Below are 21,406 nucleotides of genomic sequence, written 5' to 3'. Positions count from 1 at the left end.
AGGTAGGTATATGCGGTGTAGAGCGTGTGTATTGAATGAATTGATTGAATCTTAATCGAAGTCTTTGGTATTCTCTTTGGTCTATAGTTAATGTTGCCAGCCAAAGGAAAAGAATGTAAATTTTGCCACTATTATTTCCAGTGTAAAAATCTCTTTCTACTCTACACTACAACAAAAAAAATTGATTGAGAGAGAGAAGCAGAAATCGAATCAAGAAAGACGATAGAATTATTTATTTCCTACATATCTTTCCTCCTGTGAAAATGTGTTGTAGTTTTATTAAAGTCATTCATAACAATTAATTTATTTTTGCCATTTTGGCTAACTTTCTGAATCGCTCGCTCGGCTTGCTCCTGTCAGATTTATCAAACAAAATAATTTTTGATGGTCAGCCAACCGGTGGTATGGTAACGCTGTGGAAAGTCTGGATTTGAATTAATATGTTACAGAGCACAATAGTACAAAGTAAGTGTGATGTGTTCAATTTTGTGTTTGGTTATGAGTAATTATGGTTATAATGATTTATAGGACATAATAACCCATGTGGCATTGACAGAAACAAGAAACAATAACGATCAAAAGAGGTCACAGTGTAGTCCCATTAGTCCCCCGCCCATGATTGTTTTATAGTTGGCCAATTGTTTTAGGTTGTTAGCAGATGAAGTTATCGTAAAGAATATGGCGAAGCGTAAGAAGGCGGGCGCAAATCCGGGGACATCGCGGCGAGCAAGTCGCCGGAACAAGCAGCCAAATGAAGACAGTCCTGCGGCGTCGGCTGTTGATGGCGAGTCCTCTACAGATCCCGCTTCGACTGAAGTAGTAGACGAAACACAAAATCAAACTTCAGAAAAACCAACAACTTCTAACTCTGTAACAACAGTAACAGACCCACAGTCATCTAGCTCTATTATCTTAAAAAATGCTAAAGTGCCAGTGGTGGCCTTACATAAGAAATTCGGTAAATATCGCCTGTTTAACAGTGATGAAGCATTTATGAGGAAATATGAGGTAGGCAGTGACAGTGAGACTAACAGTAGTCTTGAAGTGAGGGTTGTTGACCCCTGTGCCAGCTCAGAGTCAGACTCTAATGCAGGGCCAGAGAGCCAGTCAGACACAAATAGCAGAGTTTGTGTCAGTCCTATTATCAATTCTATTAGTGTTACTCAAAGTCAGTGTAGTTCAAGAGATGTTTCTCCCACGCTACTGATGCAACATAGTCCTGCAGCCAAAGAAAATATACTTGAAAATGAGAATATTGGATATGAGGATAAGACGGGTGTGGAGACATTACCACCATTTGTGCCTCTCCCATCAGACTTAGATATAAATAAACCAATTAATGAGCAGGAGCTTAGTGAAAAATGTGAAAATATCTCTATTAGTGAAAATATTCCATCTGGAGATATGGATCAGTGTGAGAATGTTGAATATTGTGGTGATGATGATGAAGTCATCACAATAGTACAAATAGTGGAAGATGACAACCCTGAATTATATTACAGCATCAATATTAGCAGCCCTAAAGATGAAACCAGCCCACAAGTAGATCATGTTGAGTATGAAAATAAAAAACAAGATGAAGATGTCCAGAAACACTTTGAGAAACTCAATATTGTCTCATCACAGGAATCTATGGTTTCACCTATGGAATATAGTGAATCTCATTCTACACCACCTGTTTGCATTACTCCAGACCTTCAGTTCCCCAAGGAGAATATAAATGAACATTTAACCCGCCCTGATCCCAGTTTAACACCTAGCTCCACCCTATCTGACGACAGTAATTCCTCGAGAATTACTGAAGCAAACCAGAATAATTCCAATGATTCTGCTGAATCATCACCAACTGGTGTGCGGAGATCAAGTCGCATAAAAACTATAAGCAATTTGAAACAAAAGACTAAAGGTTATGGTTTAGTAAAGACACCTTTGAAAAAAGCTCTGATAACACAGACTAAGTTGAAATTGGAGGAGATTGGTTCAGATAGTCAGGAGAAGCCTTCTGATGCAATGTTGAATAATGCTCCAAACTCCCCATCATTTCCTGTGCCTTCAGATATGCCTGTGAAAGTAAAATCAAGATGGCGTAGATCAAGTGAGCTAGAAATGGGTGCAGGTTCACCAGCCAATTCTCCATTGGCTAGTCCAAGCTTGCCTCAGCGTTTGCCAACTGTGGCTGAAGCTCAAAATCTCGAAGAAGAAGTCATTCCACTGAGCAAAGAGGACTATGACAGAATTATTGATGAAAGGATGAAACAATATGTACATTTAGAGGAGAATGAGTATTTGTGTGAGAGAATGATAAGTAAAGAAACCAAGAAGATGATTTGTGACTGCTTTATGACCAAAGAAGAGTTGGGTCGAGGGGAGCTAGCTTGTGGGGAGGACTGTCTTAATAGACTGCTGATGATTGAATGGTAATATACACTTTTATATATAATTTTTAATGAAATTTTATGTGTTCTGTAGGGCGAAGTTTATTATTTTATTTTAAAAAAAAACAAGACTTGGTTTTGTTTTGCTTTTTTTAACTTATTCTTTTTCAAAGATTATCTATAATGCTTACTGTATCAAATGAAATGATGGAACCTAATACATCTGGACTTTTTTTTCCTATTTAGATCTTGTAATGACAGACCTAACTTGTGTATTTATATTTCAGCAATTCACGCTGTCCAGTTGGCGAAAGATGTACAAATAGGAGGTTCCAAAACAAAGAAAATGCTGCCTTGAAGGTATTTTATGCTGATAAGAAAGGATGCGGTGTTGAGGCAGAACTTGATATACCATCGTAAGTTTTATAAATATGGGTGATTTTCCATGCTTTTGCTTTGTGGTGATTTCCAGGGTTTGATATCTAATTCTATATGCTTGCTATGCTTGCTATTAATTAACTAATTATTCAAATTTCATCTCTGATAACATAATACAACTGTTTTGTTATTGGACAGATTTTGGTAATATCAAACTTATATGACTAAGATCTGCGATTGAAGTGTTGTGGTTCATTGTAGAAAATATCTTTTACCTTAAAATGTGTTTGCTTGTGCGAAGTGTTTTAGTAATAAAATAACATTAACACTTTGTATACATTATATAAAACAATTTTGGCATTATTTTCTTTATTATATACAGTTATTGTTATATCTGTGATCACTGTAGGCTTATTAACGGTTTTTTATTATTTTTCTCTTTTCGAGTAGAAATAGCCAATTATATTAATTTAGAATAGTAGTAAGAGCTATCCTCCTGTCGGTGAAATATTATGCCAATACCTCGTGTTTGCTTTTAAGGTCTCAATATGTAAGCAATTGCCAGTTTTCTATTTATAATTTATTGTACTATGAAAGTATGCAAATACTAGCTGTGCTTTGAGGCTAAGGCTATGGAAATATTGGGAAATCTAGATATCTTATTGTGCATATCATGTACAAAAATAATGGTACTTTACACACTATGCATACTTTCTATGATAAATAATAATATGACAGAAGTAAAAATACAATTATTTTTCAAACAAAATTGAAAATGAAAAATATTTTCTATTGAGAGCTATTTTACTTCTTTTACATGTGTACTGTATTGTTCATAATTAGTTATGCATAAGGCAAATGTAGAATATGAATACATCAATTAATTTACATGAATATGACTGGAATGGTGTGTTAGTAAATGTAAATGTAATGGTGTATTATAAACAGAAATATTATATTTAATAGTAAGCTTGTAATATTGAAATAAAACTTGTTGAATAATATTAATATTAACTTGAACTAAATATGAGTATCTTGTGTAGTGCTTTTTAAATGTAAATGGTGTATTATAAACAGAAATATTATATTTAATAGTAAGCTTGTAATATTGAAATAATATTAACTTGATGAATAATATTAATATTAACTTGAACTAAATATGAGTATCTTGTGCAGTGCTTTCTTTAAATGTAATATTGTGTTTTATGGGTTTCTTTTTACAACATTTTAAAATAAATTTATATTTACATTTTCTCATCTATTTAGAATAGTATGATATTCTATACAAATATCAAAAATCCCAATACTTAAAATTAATACTGAACAAAAATATTTACAGAGGCGAATTCCTGATGGAGTATATAGGGGAGGTTTTGGACTACGATCAGTTCTATAAGCGGGCCCAAGCTTACTCCGACGAGAACAACCTCCACCACTACTTCATGTCCCTAAAGGGCGACACTGTAATAGACGCCACCACCAAAGGAAACATCTCCCGGTTCATCAACCATTCGTGTGATCCCAATGCGGAAACACAGAAGTGGACAGTCAACGGAGAACTGAGGATTGGATTCTTCAGCAAACGTGACATTGTAGCTGGAGAAGAGATCACGTTTGATTACCAGTTCCAGAGATTTGGGTGAGTGATTTTACTATTTTTCAAGCCTTGCCTCAATACCTGACCCATTTGTCTGTAATCAAATCTTGCAAATTAAGTTAAAAATAATAATAATAATAGGCTGACTTTATTTTGGTTGCCATATTTTACAATTGCATTCCAGATAGTTACTTTCAATTATTTTTGCCTACTTCCGCTTGAGTTGAAATTGAGGACATGCTTTTTTATCATGCTTTAACAACTTGTACCAAAAATGAAAAATTTGTGAAAAAAATTACTTTATAGTTGGATTTGTTCTGTGTACTGTTATTTGCACAGATAGATTTTTTTATTACAAATTATGCATTGTCTTGAGAAAGGTAATACTGATAGTTACTAGGCGGTAGTGTTTACTTGACCTAGGTCAGTTACAAATCAATATTAGGTGTCTGGCGTTATTGATTAACATGCACTGGTTGTTAAAAGACGGCCTATTGACAAAGATTGGTGGTAGCTTTGTAAAAAGTTTTCAATATTAATAACCAATCTAATGGTTTTAAATAACATTGAAATACATAACCTTTATATCTGAAATGACACAAATGCTGATAACAATGTTCACAATAGATGTATTTGGACTTAAATTTACTTATTTTTTTATTAATTTAATACAACTTTTGACTTCCTATAGCAACTACTATTTGTAAAAAGAGTAATGTATTCAGGGTTTATCTATAAATGTATTATAAATATTAATAAATAATATATATAGAGAAAGGTGTTATATGATTCCTGTTGCTATATCAATTAACATAGGCAACACCTAGAAATACAGTCATTTTTTTTAGATAAGGTAACATAAAATTTTACTAGAACATAGTGAACTAGCGGCCGGTTTCGGCTTCGCTCGGATAAAACCATAAAAAAATAAAAAAGCCTAGTTATTTCTGAATGTTTCGTCTATCTATGTATCAAATTTCATAAGAATCTGTCTAGTAGTTTAGTTTATTTATTACAAAAAAAAACCTCAAATCTTGTTTCTTTATAACATTAATATCCATTAGTGAAGATGTGTTCCAATGTGGATTCCAGCGCCCAGCGCACGTAGCGTGAGGTGCTGAGATGTGTTGTTTGCGTGGTTCTGCAGGAAGGTGGCGCAGCGGTGCTACTGTGGGGCGCTGCACTGCCGCGGCTGGATCGGCGCAGAGCCCGACTCTGATGACGAGTATGATGAGGAGGTATCTCGTTATTATTCGACTATTATTTTTTAAAACTTGCACAAAATTACATTGTATTGTTACGTCTTTTCTTACGAGTACTAAGGTGTCAACAGTTTTGACATGACTTGTAGTCGTATTCTACATGCCTGAGGGTCGTGGTCATTATGCATTATATTATTGACGCATATTAATGGAGTGATTTGCCTTGTCGTTCTAGTTTATATTGACTGTTAAATCATAAAAAGATAGGTACGATTGTATACATAATAAGATTTGTAAGAAACAACGAACTTTACTAATGGCGGTATTACCATTTGAAGGCATTTTTATGGCATTGATTTCTCCTGGGTTTTCCCGGAAAAAATTACTACCCGTTTTTTCCTAATAATTTCTACGTTATTATGTTGTATTTGTGGTTAAATATTTTATGTTAGATTTTTGGAACCAGGCTTGTCTTCCGAACTTTTTGGGAGGAAAAGATAGGATTGCAAAATCGGAAAAACCTTACAATTATTTTTATTGCCTTCCAAATAAAATTAGCACTAATTCCAAACTAACATTAGCATTGCGACTCCATTCTCCAGGAAGACGAAGACGTGTCCACATCGAAGTCGGGCGCGGACGAGTCGTCAGCCGCGGAGGCGGGCGACGCGCAGCTGCAGGAGAAGCCGCGCGTGCGCCGCCCCAAGCGGGAGCGCAAGTATAAACCTAAAGCTGATCTCGTGCAAGACGCTGATGTGAGACATTGTTTTATTTATTTATTTATTTACAACTATAAAACAACACCTAAACCCTAACAGTGCACAATATAAACTACGTTTCTTTAGCTTTGGTATTCATCATATAATTATTAATTTTGAAGTTATTTTAAGCTCCTAAGCTAATTTATAAAGCATATATATAGTCGTGATATCTATATAAATTGATTCACTTTCTGGAGTTAATAAGCAACGTTTGGTTATAAGTATATTGTAATATCACGGGAGGAATGTTCGCACTCATATCTTTCAAGAATTCATCAGTTTATTTTCAAAAATAACACTGAACTTCGTAGATTCAACGTACTAAACCTTGAATCTACGAAGTCTTGAAACCAAATAATATACTTTCCAATACACAAGATAGTTAAATATCTGCTAGAAATTACCGTCCTCTATCTCAGATCGAAGAAGAACTGGAGTTGCTTGGTAGAACGGGCGTCAAGAATCAGAGCCACACTCTGCGTCTCTCCCGAACCGTGGTCAGAGCCAAGAGTCGCAAGGCACAAGCGTCGCTGCTGCGGTTACTGCGGGACGCCGACCTGCCTTGCAGGCGCCTGTTCCTGGACTACCGCGGGCTGAGGCTGCTGGCGCCTTGGTGCAATGATGCGCCAATGGACTTCAAGTTAGTTTTGTATTTATTTCTTACTAGCTGTTGCCCGCGGCTTGGCCCGCGATGATTTTCCGAGATGATAAGTACCCTATGTCCTATCGTACCATATTACCATATTATTGTCTTCACGGAAAACTATTGACTCGTATTTAATTTGCAGAAAACGTTCTCACACTGGACCCGATATTCATTTCTAAATGATGATGTTGACTTATCTTTTCGGAAGTCATATCTCTATACTCTCTTTCAGCGTTTTCCCGGTTTCTCACTCAGCCATAGAGCGTCGGAGCTTGGGGTCCGAAAAGTCAAGAAAATAATGCACATATTTTACCGCAGGTTAGAAATGCTGCAAACAGTGGACCGGCTCCCGATCACGAACAAGACGATGGTGCAGGAGAGCAGATTCTTCACGATCGTGGAGCGCTGGCTGAGCGCCGCCGACCAGCAGCCGCATGTGTTCATTGATGAGGCCACAGGTTTGTATTTCTTTCTCTCTCCCTCTCTCTCTTTCTCTATCTTATGAACAAAACTATGGTGCAGGAGAGGAGATTCTTCAGATTCTTCACGTGGAGCGCTGGCTGAGACATGGGAGATCATGTACATAGGATAAGTCAAGCTACAAACTACTAGCCCGCCGCTGATCAGTTTTATTGTGATAATTTCCTTTTCCAGGCCTACCAGTGGAGCTTCCGAACAGCGGCAGTCAAGAAGCCGCATCTCCGGATAAGAAAGACACGGCAGCAATGAACGACAAAATTAAAAACTTCTGCAATCAACTGCTGGAGCGATGGTCTAGTTTGAAAGTAAGATGTTTATTTTTAGAAGAAAAATCCGTTTTTTCTTATTACTCATAAAATGTTGAGTGACATTAAATATGAACAGTAAAATATATATTAACCACTAAAGTGATTTCCTAAAAAGTCTATTTTAATTTATATTGTTGTAAAATCATAAAAAGACATGCTAAGATATAAAAGTAATTTATTTTATTTATTTATTTAATTATATAGTAATTAAGATAATGTGAAACAGCGTGGAATTTTATTCGTTAAAATTACAGGAAGTATTCAAAATCCCGAAGAAGGAGCGCATACAACAAATGAAAGAGCACGAGCGACAAGCTAATGTCGAGCGAAGGGCGGCGGACTCTACAGAAGTGCGCGACAAAGACCGCACGCGAGACAGAGAGAGAGATAGAGAGCGAGACCGCGACCGGGAGCGGGAGAGAGAAAGAGATAGGGAGGAGAAGAGAGAAAGAGACAGGGATAGAGATCGGGATAAAGAGAGAGATAGGTATAGAGAAAGAGACAGAGATCGTGACAGGGACCGAGATAAGGACAGAGATAGAGATGACAGAGATAGGAGGAAACGGAGGAGCAGTCCCGATGGCAGGAGGAGTATTAGGTGAGTCGTAATTTTACTAATATAAAATAAGTTTATAGCATGTGAGATTAATGACAACAAAACTGATATAAGGTAAACATTTGTAAGAGGAGTTGACAATAGGATCAAGAAAGTTTAAATGTTAAATTTTGTTACGAAAGATTCGACTTCTTTCGCCGTGCATTAAGAATTTTCAGCCAAAAAACGTAGTCATTTACATTAAAATGTTCCGCCGACTTGAAATGTATTAAGACGGTGTTACATTTTCGTGACAATATTTTATTTATTTGAAAGAGAAATTAATTGAATGTGTACTTAGTTTGGAAAATGTATGTTCAGCCGCTGTCAGTCAGCTTATTTCTAGTAGTTATGAAGAGGCAACTTCGGGGCCTTAATTAATCTTAAGTTTTTAATTTAGTTTTACTGTTCTCCAGATTAACTTATTTTACTTTAAAAAACTTATTTTTTACTTCTTACTTTGGCCGATATCGATAGTACGTGTATATCGTTAGGCTGAACGAGCGCGTGCTGGCAGCGGTGCCGCCGATGAGCAAAGAGGAGCGGCGGCGCGCGTTCGCGGAGGCGGCGGCCGCGGCCGAGCGACAGCGCATGCGCGGCGAGCGCTGGCCCGCCTCCGCGCACTACTACCAGGTGAGCGCGGCCGCTGCTACACTACCACCGTACAGTACGACCCCGCGCACTACTACCAGGTGAGCGCGGCCGCTGCTACACTACCACCGTACAGTACGACCCCGCGCACTACTACCAGGTGAGCGCGGCCGCTGCTACACTACCACCGTACAGTACGACCCCGCGCACTACTACCAGGTGAGCGCGGCCGCTGCTACACTACCACCGTACAGTACGACCCCGCGCACTACTACCAGGTGAGCGCGGCCGCTGCTACACTACCACCGTACAGTACGACCCCGCGCACCACTACCAGGTGAGCGCGGCCGCTGCTACACTACCACCGTACAGTACGACCCCGCGCACTACTACCAGGTGAGCGCGGCCGCTGCTACACTACCACCGTACAGTACGACCCCGCGCACTACTACCAGGTGAGCGCGGCCGCTGCTACACTACCACCGTACAGTACGACCCCGCGCACTACTACCAGGTGAGCGCGGCCGCTGCTACACTACCACCGTACAGTACGACCCCGCGCACCACTACCAGGTGAGCGCGGCCGCTGCTACACTACCACCGTACAGTACGACCCCGCGCACTACTACCAGGTGAGCGCGGCCGCTGCTACACTACCACCGTACAGTACGACCCCGCGCACTACTACCAGGTGAGCGCGGCCGCTGCTACACTACCACCGTACAGTACGACCCCGCGCACTACTACCAGGTGAGCGCGGCCGCTGCTACACTACCACCGTACAGTACGACCCCGCGCACTACTACCAGGTGAGCGCGGCCGCTGCTACACTACCACCGTACAGTACGACCCCGCGCACTACTACCAGGTGAGCGCGGCCGCTGCTACACTACCACCGTACAGTACGACCCCGCGCACTACTACCAGGTGAGCGCGGCCGCTGCTACACTACCACCGTACAGTACGACCCCGCGCACCACTACCAGGTGAGCGCGGCCGCTGCTACACTACCACCGTACAGTACGACCCCGCGCACTACTACCAGGTGAGCGCGGCCGCTGCTACACTACCACCGTACAGTACGACCCCGCGCACTACTACCAGGTGAGCGCGGCCGCTGCTACACTACCACCGTACAGTACGACCCCGCGCACTACTACCAGGTGAGCGCGGCCGCTGCTACACTACCACCGTACAGTACGACCCCGCGCACCACTACCAGGTGAGCGCGGCCGCTGCTACACTACCACCGTACAGTACGACCCCGCGCACTACTACCAGGTGAGCGCGGCCGCTGCTACACTACCACCGTACAGTACGACCCCGCGCACTACTACCAGGTGAGCGCGGCCGCTGCTACACTACCACCGTACAGTACGACCCCGCGCACCACTACCAGGTGAGCGCGGCCGCTGCTACACTACCACCGTACAGTACGACCCCGCGCACCACTACCAGGTGAGCGCGGCCGCTGCTACACTACCACCGTACAGTACGACCCCGCGCACTACTACCAGGTGAGCGCGGCCGCTGCTACACTACCACCGTACAGTACGACCCCGCGCACTACTACCAGGTGAGCGCGGCCGCTGCTACACTACCACCGTACAGTAGGACCCCGCGCACTACTACCAGGTGAGCGCGGCCGCTGCTACACTACCACCGTACAGTACGACCCCGCGCACTACTACCAGGTGAGCGCGGCCGCTGCTACACTACCACCGTACAGTACGACCCCGCGCACTACTACCAGGTGAGCGCGGCCGCTGCTACAGTACGACCCCGCGCACTACTACCAGGTGAGCGCGGCCGCTGCTACACTACCACCGTACAGTACGACCCCGCGCACTACTACCAGGTGAGCGCGGCCGCTACTCAGTATACAACCTTTAAGGCTTCAGCAAACCAAACGCAATGGAAGTTTCAAAGCAGTTGTAACACTGGACCGCGATTAAACCGCGTTCTGTATGATGGATAGGTCAGGCAGTAGGCAGCAAGATGAGTTATTGTACACTTGGTACAATAACACATGCGGCACGAGTAGGATTCGAACCTGGAACCATTCGGTTAACAAGCGGGTGGACCACCGCCGCTTCTATGAATGTTATAAAATTAACACAAACAAGGCCACTAATATTTTGTTTGTTTCGTTACAGCAAATGTTCCCGGGCGGCATGGGCAACATGCCGAATATGCCGAACATGCCCAACATGAGCATGGGGGGCATGATGCCGGGCATGATGCAGGACATGCCGCCGGAGTGGATGCAGGGCCCGGAGTTCCCGTCCTTCTGCCAGCCCTTCCCTGGAACACAGCCTTTCTGCATGCCACAGCCAAAGTTAGTATGTTTTTTTTTTTTGGGAATATTTTTTTTTTCTTTAACTAAGTAGATAACTGTTATCAAAAGTTACGGAGAATATAATGCCACATTTTGTAGAAACTCAGAATATTTTAAATATCTACTAATGACTTTCTCTTCTTTCTCACAGCATCTATAAACACAAATATTTCGTAATGTTTTAATTTCTGTCCTTGTTAATGTTATTAGTATTTAGATCCGTCAAATGTCTATTTATTTCCATTTAGTCCCGTAAATTATAATGTCTCTGTAAAATACTAAATGTCTTTATATTATCTTTATTGAGAGCAAGAACAATATGTATAAACTTCAACAGAATACAAGTTACAAAGATAGTATTATAAGTTATAAAAAGATGTGTCTATAACTATGTCCATATGCTTGGTTGCAAAGTGTAAATTTTAACCTTGCCTTCCAGCATGATGGGCATGAGCGGGTTCGGCATGCCGGGGTTCATGTTCGGGCAGCAGCTGCCGGCAGCCTTCCCGCCGCAGCCCATGCAGGACGCCATTCAGGTACTACTATATATATTTTTATACCTCTACCAAATGATTTTTGTGACTGATTAATGCAGTTAGTGTTCCAAGCCCAATGGATTTTGAATCTCCTTCTTACTAGGATTATTATCCGCGGCTAGGCGACTTGATGGCGTCAAGGATGATATGTGTGTCTATTATCTGACAACTGGGAATGTCGATGACCGTGCGAAATGGACACGAAAAATTAGCAAAGCGGACCTCGGCGAGATTACTTTCTAATCTATCTAAATAATTAACACATGTATTGAAGGATATATGTCGTATTATATAGTTGTAACAGCATATCTACTTACTATCAACTAGTTACAAATATATGTATCTAAATCACTCCACAAGCTAGCATGATAAGGACCAACATTGTTCAATTTACTGAGTTACTTTCGGCATTTCTTCTCAGCAGTGGTCGTTCCGAAATGCCAGTAGTTTGTAGCTTGTGAGAAATTATTATTTAATCTAAAAAATTGTCGGGAAAAAGTGCCTGTGAAGGTTTAATTTCTGATTTGAATTTGAACTAGGTGCCCGCGGGGCTCCCGCCGGACGCGGCGCCGCCGCTGCCGTCGCTGTGGCGCAGCGCGGCGGACGCCCGCGGCCGGCGCTACTACTACCACGTGAAGCTGCGCCAGCCGCAGTGGACGCCGCCCACGCCGCCGCCGCCGCCTAGTCCAGGTTTGTAACGCGCTACAGGTACTAGCTGCGTCCCGGGGCTTCGCTCCCGTGGGAATTGTGGGGTAAAAAGTTCCCTATGTGTTATTCCACCCGTATACAAAATTTCACAATAATTGGTTCAGTAGATTTTGCGTGGAAGAATAACAAACAAACACATATACACACATGCACATATCCTCACAAACGCATTTATATTTAAACAGATACATATATAACAAAAGTTATGAGCCAAACTGTGACCTAAAAACATGACAAATATATGAAAACATTGTTCCACAAAGTGACAAAGTGCTAAGCACAATTTTTTTTATTTTATATATAGAGTTGCTGTTTTTTATTGAAACCATTGATAAATATCGATTATAGATTGAAAAATACCGGCAACGCGAATGAGAGAACGAAAACACATACAAAGAAGGCAATAAAACTTAGATTTTAACCTGTCAGACCACAGAGTGACAATGGGAGGTAAAACGCACTTCATACATGGCATATAAAGGTAAAAAATATTAATAAATATTTCCGGTTCAGTTTAACATGGCACGGATTAACAAGATAATTTTAAGAGAAACATTTCAATCACCGAAGCAGTCGATTTGAGAATTTTTTTTCTTATTAAAAATTCCAGATGACAGTTCGGAAGAAGAAGAGGAAGAACAACCAAGTACAGTTGACACCTCGGTCGTCAACCGCAAGGGCAAGATGGTCGAAGGAGTCAACGGAATTTATGAAGGTACGATTTTAAATAAAATTTTTATAGCCATTTTGCGTCAGATCCATTTATAGATTTCTCAGATGTCGTATAGCTTGTCTCAAATTTCATTGTGGCATTTGATAGTTTCCTCCGCCATTGTTATTATTATATTTCTAATATATAATGGGTTGAGAGATGCGTAGAAGGGATGCTGCCCCTAAACTCCCAATGCTTCCATATTCATAACGCGTTGGGAGCTAAATCAAGGGCTGGAACTTTTGGAAAATAAAATTAATACAGTATTACGTTATTCATATATCGTGACAACCCTGACTACAGCTGTTTCATCTTTAGTAAGACCTGCGCTCTGGCCACGTGGTCCGACTTCCTCTGTCCGACCGATAGTATGAATGTCACTGAACTGTGTCGTGTCGTGTGTTGTCAGTGATCAAAGAAGAGTCGCACAACGGACTGATCCCGGAGCGCGCGCTGCTGAGCCCGCGCCCGCGCAAGCGGCGCCCGGGGCTCGTCTCCGAGAGGCCCATCAGTGTGAGTACATCACTAATATATCTTCACATCATCAATCAAAACAGACACTTATACTGGCTATCTTCGAATTAATCAAATTAGACATTTTTTTTAATGACAAAAACAAAATATATATGGAGCTGTATCGCATTAATGTTCAACTTTAATTAGAACAAAAAAAACCATATTGCCCATAATTTTGATTTGATAGGAATTTGTGCGTTTTTCACAGCCGCGAACGGAGGAGGACAAGCTGGCGGGCAGACTAGAAGTGAAGAGGTACAAACAGACAAAAGAGAAGTTGCGGCGACGGCGGGAGAAATTATTGCACAAGATGAGGCTCGCAGCCAGCAAGCAAGACAAGCTGCTACCTGATCTCAAGGTTAGTTTGGTAGATCACTCTTTATTGTACCATTTACAAAATAGTATATTGTTCACCGTTCGTTTTTTTTTTTGCCATGAAAACCGAATGAAATGAATTGGTCTGTAAACCTGGCTAGCCAAGATGACACAACGACCTCATTTATCTACTCTAACAATGTATTAATATATTGTACTGTATATTTAACAAAACGATTCCAAATTTCCATCCAATGCTATGTAAAATCTATTCCACTTTCAGATGGTGGACTTAGTAGACTCAGAAACGGATTCCGAAGAGGAATCAGACGAGGATAAGCCTCGGGCAGTCCCCGAGAAGTCCCCGGAGATCTCCAGCCCTGCGGTGGTCCAGCAGCCGCCAGCGCCCGCGGTGGACGTGGAGGAGCTGGCGAGGAGGAAGAAGGAGCAATTCAGAAGCAATATGGCGCGGGTCATGGTATCCCATCTTAATCCATACAGACATGAAAATGCGCCGGTGGGGAGGATTACGTGCACGGCCGATTTCAAGCATCTTGCTAGGAAGGTAACGAGCTATTTTACTAGAATATTGTAAAGTACACCATAATAATTAGGAAACTTAAAATACAATTATCTAAGTACAATTGACGGTCTTATCTCTAAGACCGATTTCTTCCTATGAATTTATAAACTACTTTATGTATTATTCATATATCCGCCAAAAAATGAAATTTTTGAGGGAGAAATCGCTGTCGTTATTGTTTTGGGATTTTTAAAAAATTAAAAGTAATTTTTACATTTACTTTCGAATGCGAAAGCAAGTATTGGTAATTGTAATTGTATTATTTGCTAGTACAATCCAACATATGTCTAATGCATGAAGCTATAGGTAATACTGGAGCCTGCACAGTTAAGAACTGAATATATATTTATACATACATACATACATATTGCTATCTCTTTCATTTGTTGCCTCCCTTTCTTGCGCGTTTAAAGATATAGCCTATATCAAGAAAGGAGGATCACAGATGTAACTTGCATCAAAAAGTTCTTAGCATTGTAAGCACCAGTATAGTTTCATAGTCAAAAGTTTTGTCAAGTTAGTCGTAAATATTACAGTGACATTAATTCTTTCAGTTAACCCACTTCGTGATGCTGAAAGAGCTGAAGCACTGTCAGTCAGTAGAAGAGTTAATCGTGACGGATTCAGTGCGGTCGAAAGCGAAGATGTTCGTGAAGAAATACATGGCGAAGTTCGGGCCCGTGTACCGGCGGCCGCCTGAGGAGGCCGACTAGCGGCCGCGGCACATCACGCTCGCGTCTTGAGGATACTATACGCCAGTGAAGTGACTACAGATGTCAAGTGGTGGAACTATAAAACAGTATTTGGTGCGTTTTGGATTTAAGCAGACTGAAAAAAATTTTTTTTCGAAAATTATTAATCAAATTATTTAGAAACCTTCGTTCTAGATGGCCGAAAATATTACTATTACCAATTAAATAAAGCCTGTCATATTTTTCAAGACGCAAGTGGATAAAATGTAATGAGACTTAGCTAGTTCCTGTGTTTGTGTTATTGATGATAAATAGTTCACCTATTGAAATAATCGAAAAAAGTAATTGAAAGAAAGAAGACTAATAAATTGTAATGGTTGAAAGGATATTGGAGTATTGAACAAAGTGAAGTTCAAACTAGGAAAACATTTGTCATAAGATACAGGGCTAAGTATAGTATAGTACCGCCAGTCATTGTGTTAGACATTATCAGGAGTAAAACTCAAACATAACAACTTCGAGTCAAAAACAATGGTTGCCTCTCCACTAGGGGCGCTGTTGTAGTGAAAGATTGACTTCCATAGACAATTTCAACGTTTTCGTTGTGCACATGAGCTCTGGTTTTTTTAAACGTTAGCCATATAGTAACAGGACTCACGCGGCCCGTGGCGTCACGTAAAATTCAATCTTTCTGATGTTCTCACTCACGTTGATTGCTTACGAATGAATTGGACACTTGTTTAGTTATTTGGGATTGTATGACTAACACCACCGATGTTAGTAAAAAGCTATTTTCCTCAAACAGATCCCGCTTTTCAACTATATTGACTATTCAATTTATGATAACTCGTGAAAAAGTAGATACTTTTTATAATAAAAATAAATATTTCATAGAAAAATCTTCCTTTCGACGCATATTTTAATATGACATCTTTGCATAGTATAAGTATATGTGTTCAAGCATTTTAGTGCTCAAATGTCTTAAGATGAAATTTTCTATGAATTATTTGCCAAATTAATCACTGTCGCTTACCATTCGTCATGACTAAGTCACGTTGAATCCAATTGTAAATATTAGGTAATAAGAAATAGTTTTCTATCATAAATTATCCCTCATTTAATTTTAATGTAGTTTATAAATAGTCATTTTACTTTGGTTATGATTTATGTATTACTGAATTGTGTTGATGCCACAAGTGAATGTAAAAAATGGTATTTTTTTTATGATCTCTAATATTGACCCAGTTTTAGAGAATGTAATCTGACTAAATAATATATAATTTATCTAACTATGCGTGTGACTTCTATTCCATACATGAAAAGACGTATTTTCCTAAAGTCGGTGCCACTAAAGAAGTACCACAGTCGCTGGCAACAACAACCTGGCCGATATGTTATTGATAGGCGCGGACTCTAGCTTTTTTGTACTTTTCAGTGACATTAGAATATTAACTACCTACTACAGGAAAATGTATATTATTCGAAGAAATTTGGTGAGAAGTCCACAGCCTTATTTTAAAGAAAGGTGTAAAGAGGTGTAGAGGACAGTTAAAATCTATGGTTACTATGTTCTTTTCGTTTAGAAGCTTTCCAACGAGATCAGAATTCGATTTATGGTTCCTATAAAATACATTGGTCAGACTGCATCAATGTGTATGGACATGAGGTTAGCTCGAATATGAACTGCAATGAAGTACACAGTATTATTATAATTAACTAATAGAACTGTACAAACTGTTTAATCTTATTTTTGTGTGAGATCTATATCATGACAATGATCTACAGCGAAATGTTGACCATTTCTAACATATTATCGTAATCTACACAATCGACATTATATTCTTTTCAAACTATACAATCAATAATGTATAAGACATTATATTAGTCCCATTTTCATAAATATCAATGATTTAAAGTAACATAGAAAATGTTTTCTTTTTAATTATAATCAATTATAGTACTCGATTTGAGTACAATTAAAAGAGTTATTTTCCTTCAACACAAATGTTACATTTTGAAAAAGACAATCTATGATTATAATATGAAAATGAGATAAATTTGTAAAAATATGAAGTTTATTGAAAAAAAATCTTAAGCTCAACAATGAAGTTCATATTAAGTCATTTGATTAATGATTGTCATTATATAAACCAGTATTTGACTAATCTCTTTTGTAGTGTATGTGTATATTTTCACCCCCTCCCCGCTACCGTGATATATACGTCGTATCGCTGAAGTGAAGTGGCATACAGTTGCTCGTGGTACGGCTTGATGGACGGACGTTTACTAGTTAGCTATATGGTGGAGCATCAATAACGTAGTTGTGATGTACAGTTACGAGCCCCATGGGGGCCAACCTTTAGTGGGGAGGAAGTGAATATAGGCGACACATACATTGCACCTTAGGTCTGAAATGTAAAAAAAAAACATTTGAAAAGTATGAGACTACATAGAAATCCATAACGTTCATAATATACCTAGTAAGACATTATTGAGTATTTCAAAACATATTATTTAAAAAAATACACCATATAGCTTTGTTTTCTGTTGTCCAATTCATTAAGCTATGTAATAGTCGAGTTGCTAATGTGTGGTTTATGCTAAGTAGCTGCTGTTTGAATCATAAATCAATGATTTTTTTTTATTGAAGACTTTATAGTCATTATTGACATATTAATTTAAAGTTGTTAAAAGCAACTTTACTGTAGGTTTCAATATATTGATATACATACAGGTGTTCCACGAAGCTTTAAACTTGTCGTCGTTACAGTAATCATACTGCCTAAATCCATATTTTTCCACAATGTTAAGGCTGTTTTGTTCAGCTAGTCAAGACAAAGAAGACATTTTATCTGCAATATTAGTTCTGCAGATCAGTCTACTTAGACTGATCTGAAAAATATACCGATCTTTCCGGACTGATTATTATTTTTAAGCCATGCATGTTCGACGTTCGTAGTTGCACATGATCGACAACGCGCGCATCGGGCCTAAATCAAGAATGTAATTTTTTTTTCATTCACTGTCATGGCCGACTGATATTTAGTTATTACGTTCATTTTTATACCTCGCGAGACACGGCATGTGTCTTTGTCAAAAACTTTTTGGAACTCCTGTAAATTCTGACTTGAACTTAGTGTACTAGGTAGAACCAGTCTAGTGTAAGCGTTTAAACTGTAAATTTTGTATATAAGGCATGTGAGTCGCAAATGTTTCGCGTTGTTAGAGAGGATGTTTATTTTGTGGCCTGAGCCCAAGATGTGAGAATTCGAAGCCGATGGAACAAATAAAACGTTATGTCTTTTATATATCTAGTTTTATTTTTAACTTGATAGGTACTTAAAATTAATTAACCAAGTAATGGCGAACTTAATCCATAAATATTTTATGTAGTGGAAAAATTTTGGTTTTGCAAACCGAAAGAAAAATAATATATTAGAAATGTAACAAGTGAGTTTTAAAAGGTATCTAATTATAATATCAATCAAGAACTGTTCTTATTTAGGTATTTTCTACATTAAATCCTATAACTATATCATAAAATTTGATCCATTTAGAATACAAGAACAATCCTGCAGGCAGTAAGAAGCGTCCAAAACACAACTCCAATCTAAAATTGCGTTTTAGAGGTTTGCTGCTGTCTCCAGAATTCCTCTCGATTCTCCAGGAACCTGATGGCTTCTTCAGCTTGCTTTGTCACCTTATCGTTTTTCTTATCGGCAATGGCCAGATCCGGGTTTTTCAGGAGGTTCTCCAGGTATATCTTGTCGGACATCAGCGGGCCAAGGGCAGGCCGCGGGGCTTTGGAGATGGTGCGCTTGTTTGGTGGTTTCTTGGAGACTTTCTTCATATCAGGTTTCACTGAGCCGATGGTGTTCTCTATGGCTTCCTGAAATTAAACATCGTTCAACAATTTTATTTTTTTATAAATAAATTAACAAGTCTATTTTTTTTATTAGCCTATCGAAGTGTTCCACTGCGGAGCAAAGGTCTCCCCATAATTGACATGACAAAAAATACGAACCTGTGCCTTTTGCACGCCCAGTCTGAAATGGCTCAAGTCAGGCCTAGCCTTCAATCCCCGGTGAAAGTGGACCAGGCTTAGTTCGAACTCGCCGCAGTAGTACAAAGCTTCGGCCTTCTGAAGCAAGGCCTTCGCATGCTTTGGGTCCAGTTTCAGAGCAGTTTCAGCGTCCTCTAGGGCGAGACGGGGCTCTCCCAGCAGAAGATAACATTTGCTGCGGGCCACGTATGCTGCTTTCTCTTCTGGGGCCAATTCTATTGCCTGAAAGAGGAAATACATTTTATACATAAGTATGTAGGCACGACGAACTGGCAATCTTTCATTTGATCTGGGGAATGAATGTATACTGTAAGCGTAAATCTACCTTATCTACAAAAGATACAGCGGTGCGATACCGTTCTCTCATCATTTCAGCTCTCGACATCGCCAGCAACGTGCCAGCATCAGCTTCTTCGGGAAGAGACAAGGCACTGCTACGCTCTGCTTTGTCCTTCTGATTCAACGACAGCTTGATATCCTTAGACCCCATCACCACGGCCGCTGCACGGTCCTTGTCGGTATATAACTCTTCTTCACGGCGACGTCTCTCGCGTTTCGGCTTACGATCTTTCTTCTTCTTCGGCTTAAGAGAACTCTTCCTTTCCAAAGCTGACAATTTAATCTCTTCATCGTCGCCGTTGGCGCTCTTGTCTGCGGACGTTGGAGCGCGCTTGCTGATTGAATCTTTTACGACTGGCGCTTCTTCTTCTTCATCATCAACACCGACCCTGACGAAACTTTGCAGGAACTCTGCATCTTTGGTCGGTCCGAGAATGGACCGTGCTTGGGCGGTAGCGTTGTCCATCATAATAGGATATGATAGTAGTGTATGTTACATAAGTGTGTGAAGTGGTATTATTGACGCCTCGGCTGTTGTAGTCATGGAGACTCGGGGTTGTTTTTGACACCCTCTCACTACTTGCACACTAGTCGTGTATGTGGAGACTTCCACAGCGCACGTATTCCCCCAACCCGGAAGTCATGCATTCATACCCTGTTCATATTTTTTAGTTTTACATACCTACTTGGAACCCACGACAAAAATAAATAAGGATAGAAAATCCATCCATCCATGTAATTAAAAAGCCATGATTTGTAATAAATAACCATTGTCTCCCTAACATAAAGATATATATATATTTCTGTTCTTATCCTAACTTGTAAATCAGAATTTACCTAGTAGTTTTTACATACACACAACACTATAATTAGGTGATTTTAAAAGTACAATGAAGTCGTATTTATACCTAAATCTGCCTATATGGGCTTATAGTTTTTTTTATTTTTAGTAAGAAAATAGTTCAGAATAGATGGGCTCCAAAATAAACCATTTGTCTACCTTGTGAAGTGCGTTGAGAGCTCTGTCGTAGTTCCCGTTCTGGAAGTGGCCCACCGACTCGTCCCGGTGTTTCTTGGCCTCCACTGGGTTGCTGATGGGTCCTTCGGGCTCCTTGTTGCGAACCATTTTTTATCAGTTCTGGAAATATCGAAAACAGACCCCATTTCATGTTTATGGTTATTCTTTTTGTTTTAAATTACCTAGTAGTGAAGAACCTAAACCGCCTTTTCGAATCGGGAAACATCTTATTACAACACATCCTGCTCAATAAAATTCATTGCAAATACAGCCTTATAGCCAAGATAACTTGACATGTGGTCGACTTTATCATATTTTGAACAGGAAAGGAATAACTTTTCGCTCTGAGGTGCCCTTGCTTATTGCTATCATTTAATAGTAGGTATAGCTCCGTGCTTGTAGAAATCATAAATTGTAAAACTTAATTTTACTTAACCACTTTCAGCTGCGAACGGTTTTTTAAATAAAGTTTTTGAATTTCAATACTTCGTTTTGTACCGGTTGCACGCTCGCCGCTTCCGCCCTACCTATACCAGTTTCAGACGATTTAGTTTAGGCAACTGTTTTTTATGGAAATGTTCCTTCCATGCAGATGGGCTGGAAAGCGAAGGAAACATTATTTAATTTATTTAAACTTTATTGTACAAAATTAA

At 39.9% G+C, this 21,406-nt stretch overlaps 2 protein-coding genes across 2 annotated transcripts; one reads left to right on the top strand and one right to left on the bottom strand.

Annotated features, from left to right (window-relative positions):
* Positions 1 to 158: 158 nt before the first annotated feature.
* On the top strand, positions 159 to 18,639 carry Set2 (SET domain containing 2). The gene is made up of 19 exons (XM_053752307.1): positions 159 to 465; positions 648 to 2,417; positions 2,663 to 2,791; positions 4,093 to 4,392; positions 5,498 to 5,588; positions 6,155 to 6,307; positions 6,733 to 6,953; positions 7,278 to 7,417; positions 7,614 to 7,744; positions 8,002 to 8,345; positions 8,837 to 8,975; positions 11,090 to 11,271; positions 11,711 to 11,807; positions 12,347 to 12,497; positions 13,126 to 13,230; positions 13,637 to 13,740; positions 13,952 to 14,101; positions 14,342 to 14,623; positions 15,196 to 18,639. Exons 2-19 carry the CDS (start codon positions 679 to 681, stop codon positions 15,352 to 15,354), a joined length of 4,617 nt encoding a protein of 1,538 aa, XP_053608282.1. The 5' UTR covers positions 159 to 465; positions 648 to 678; the 3' UTR covers positions 15,355 to 18,639.
* LOC128674063 (uncharacterized protein) lies at positions 16,737 to 20,449 on the bottom strand. Its single transcript, XM_053752354.2, is given in 3 exon segments — positions 16,737 to 19,222; positions 19,358 to 19,618; positions 19,722 to 20,449. Coding segments are annotated over 3 exon segments (1,098 nt in total). The 5' UTR covers positions 20,280 to 20,449; the 3' UTR covers positions 16,737 to 18,943.
* Between the last annotated feature and the right edge of the window lie 957 nt (positions 20,450 to 21,406).

This window comes from Plodia interpunctella, chromosome 1 (genome assembly GCF_027563975.2).
Source record: "Plodia interpunctella isolate USDA-ARS_2022_Savannah chromosome 1, ilPloInte3.2, whole genome shotgun sequence".
NCBI classification, from domain to species: Eukaryota; Metazoa; Arthropoda; class Insecta; order Lepidoptera; family Pyralidae; genus Plodia; species Plodia interpunctella.
This window is presented reverse-complemented; position numbering and strand designations above follow the sequence as displayed.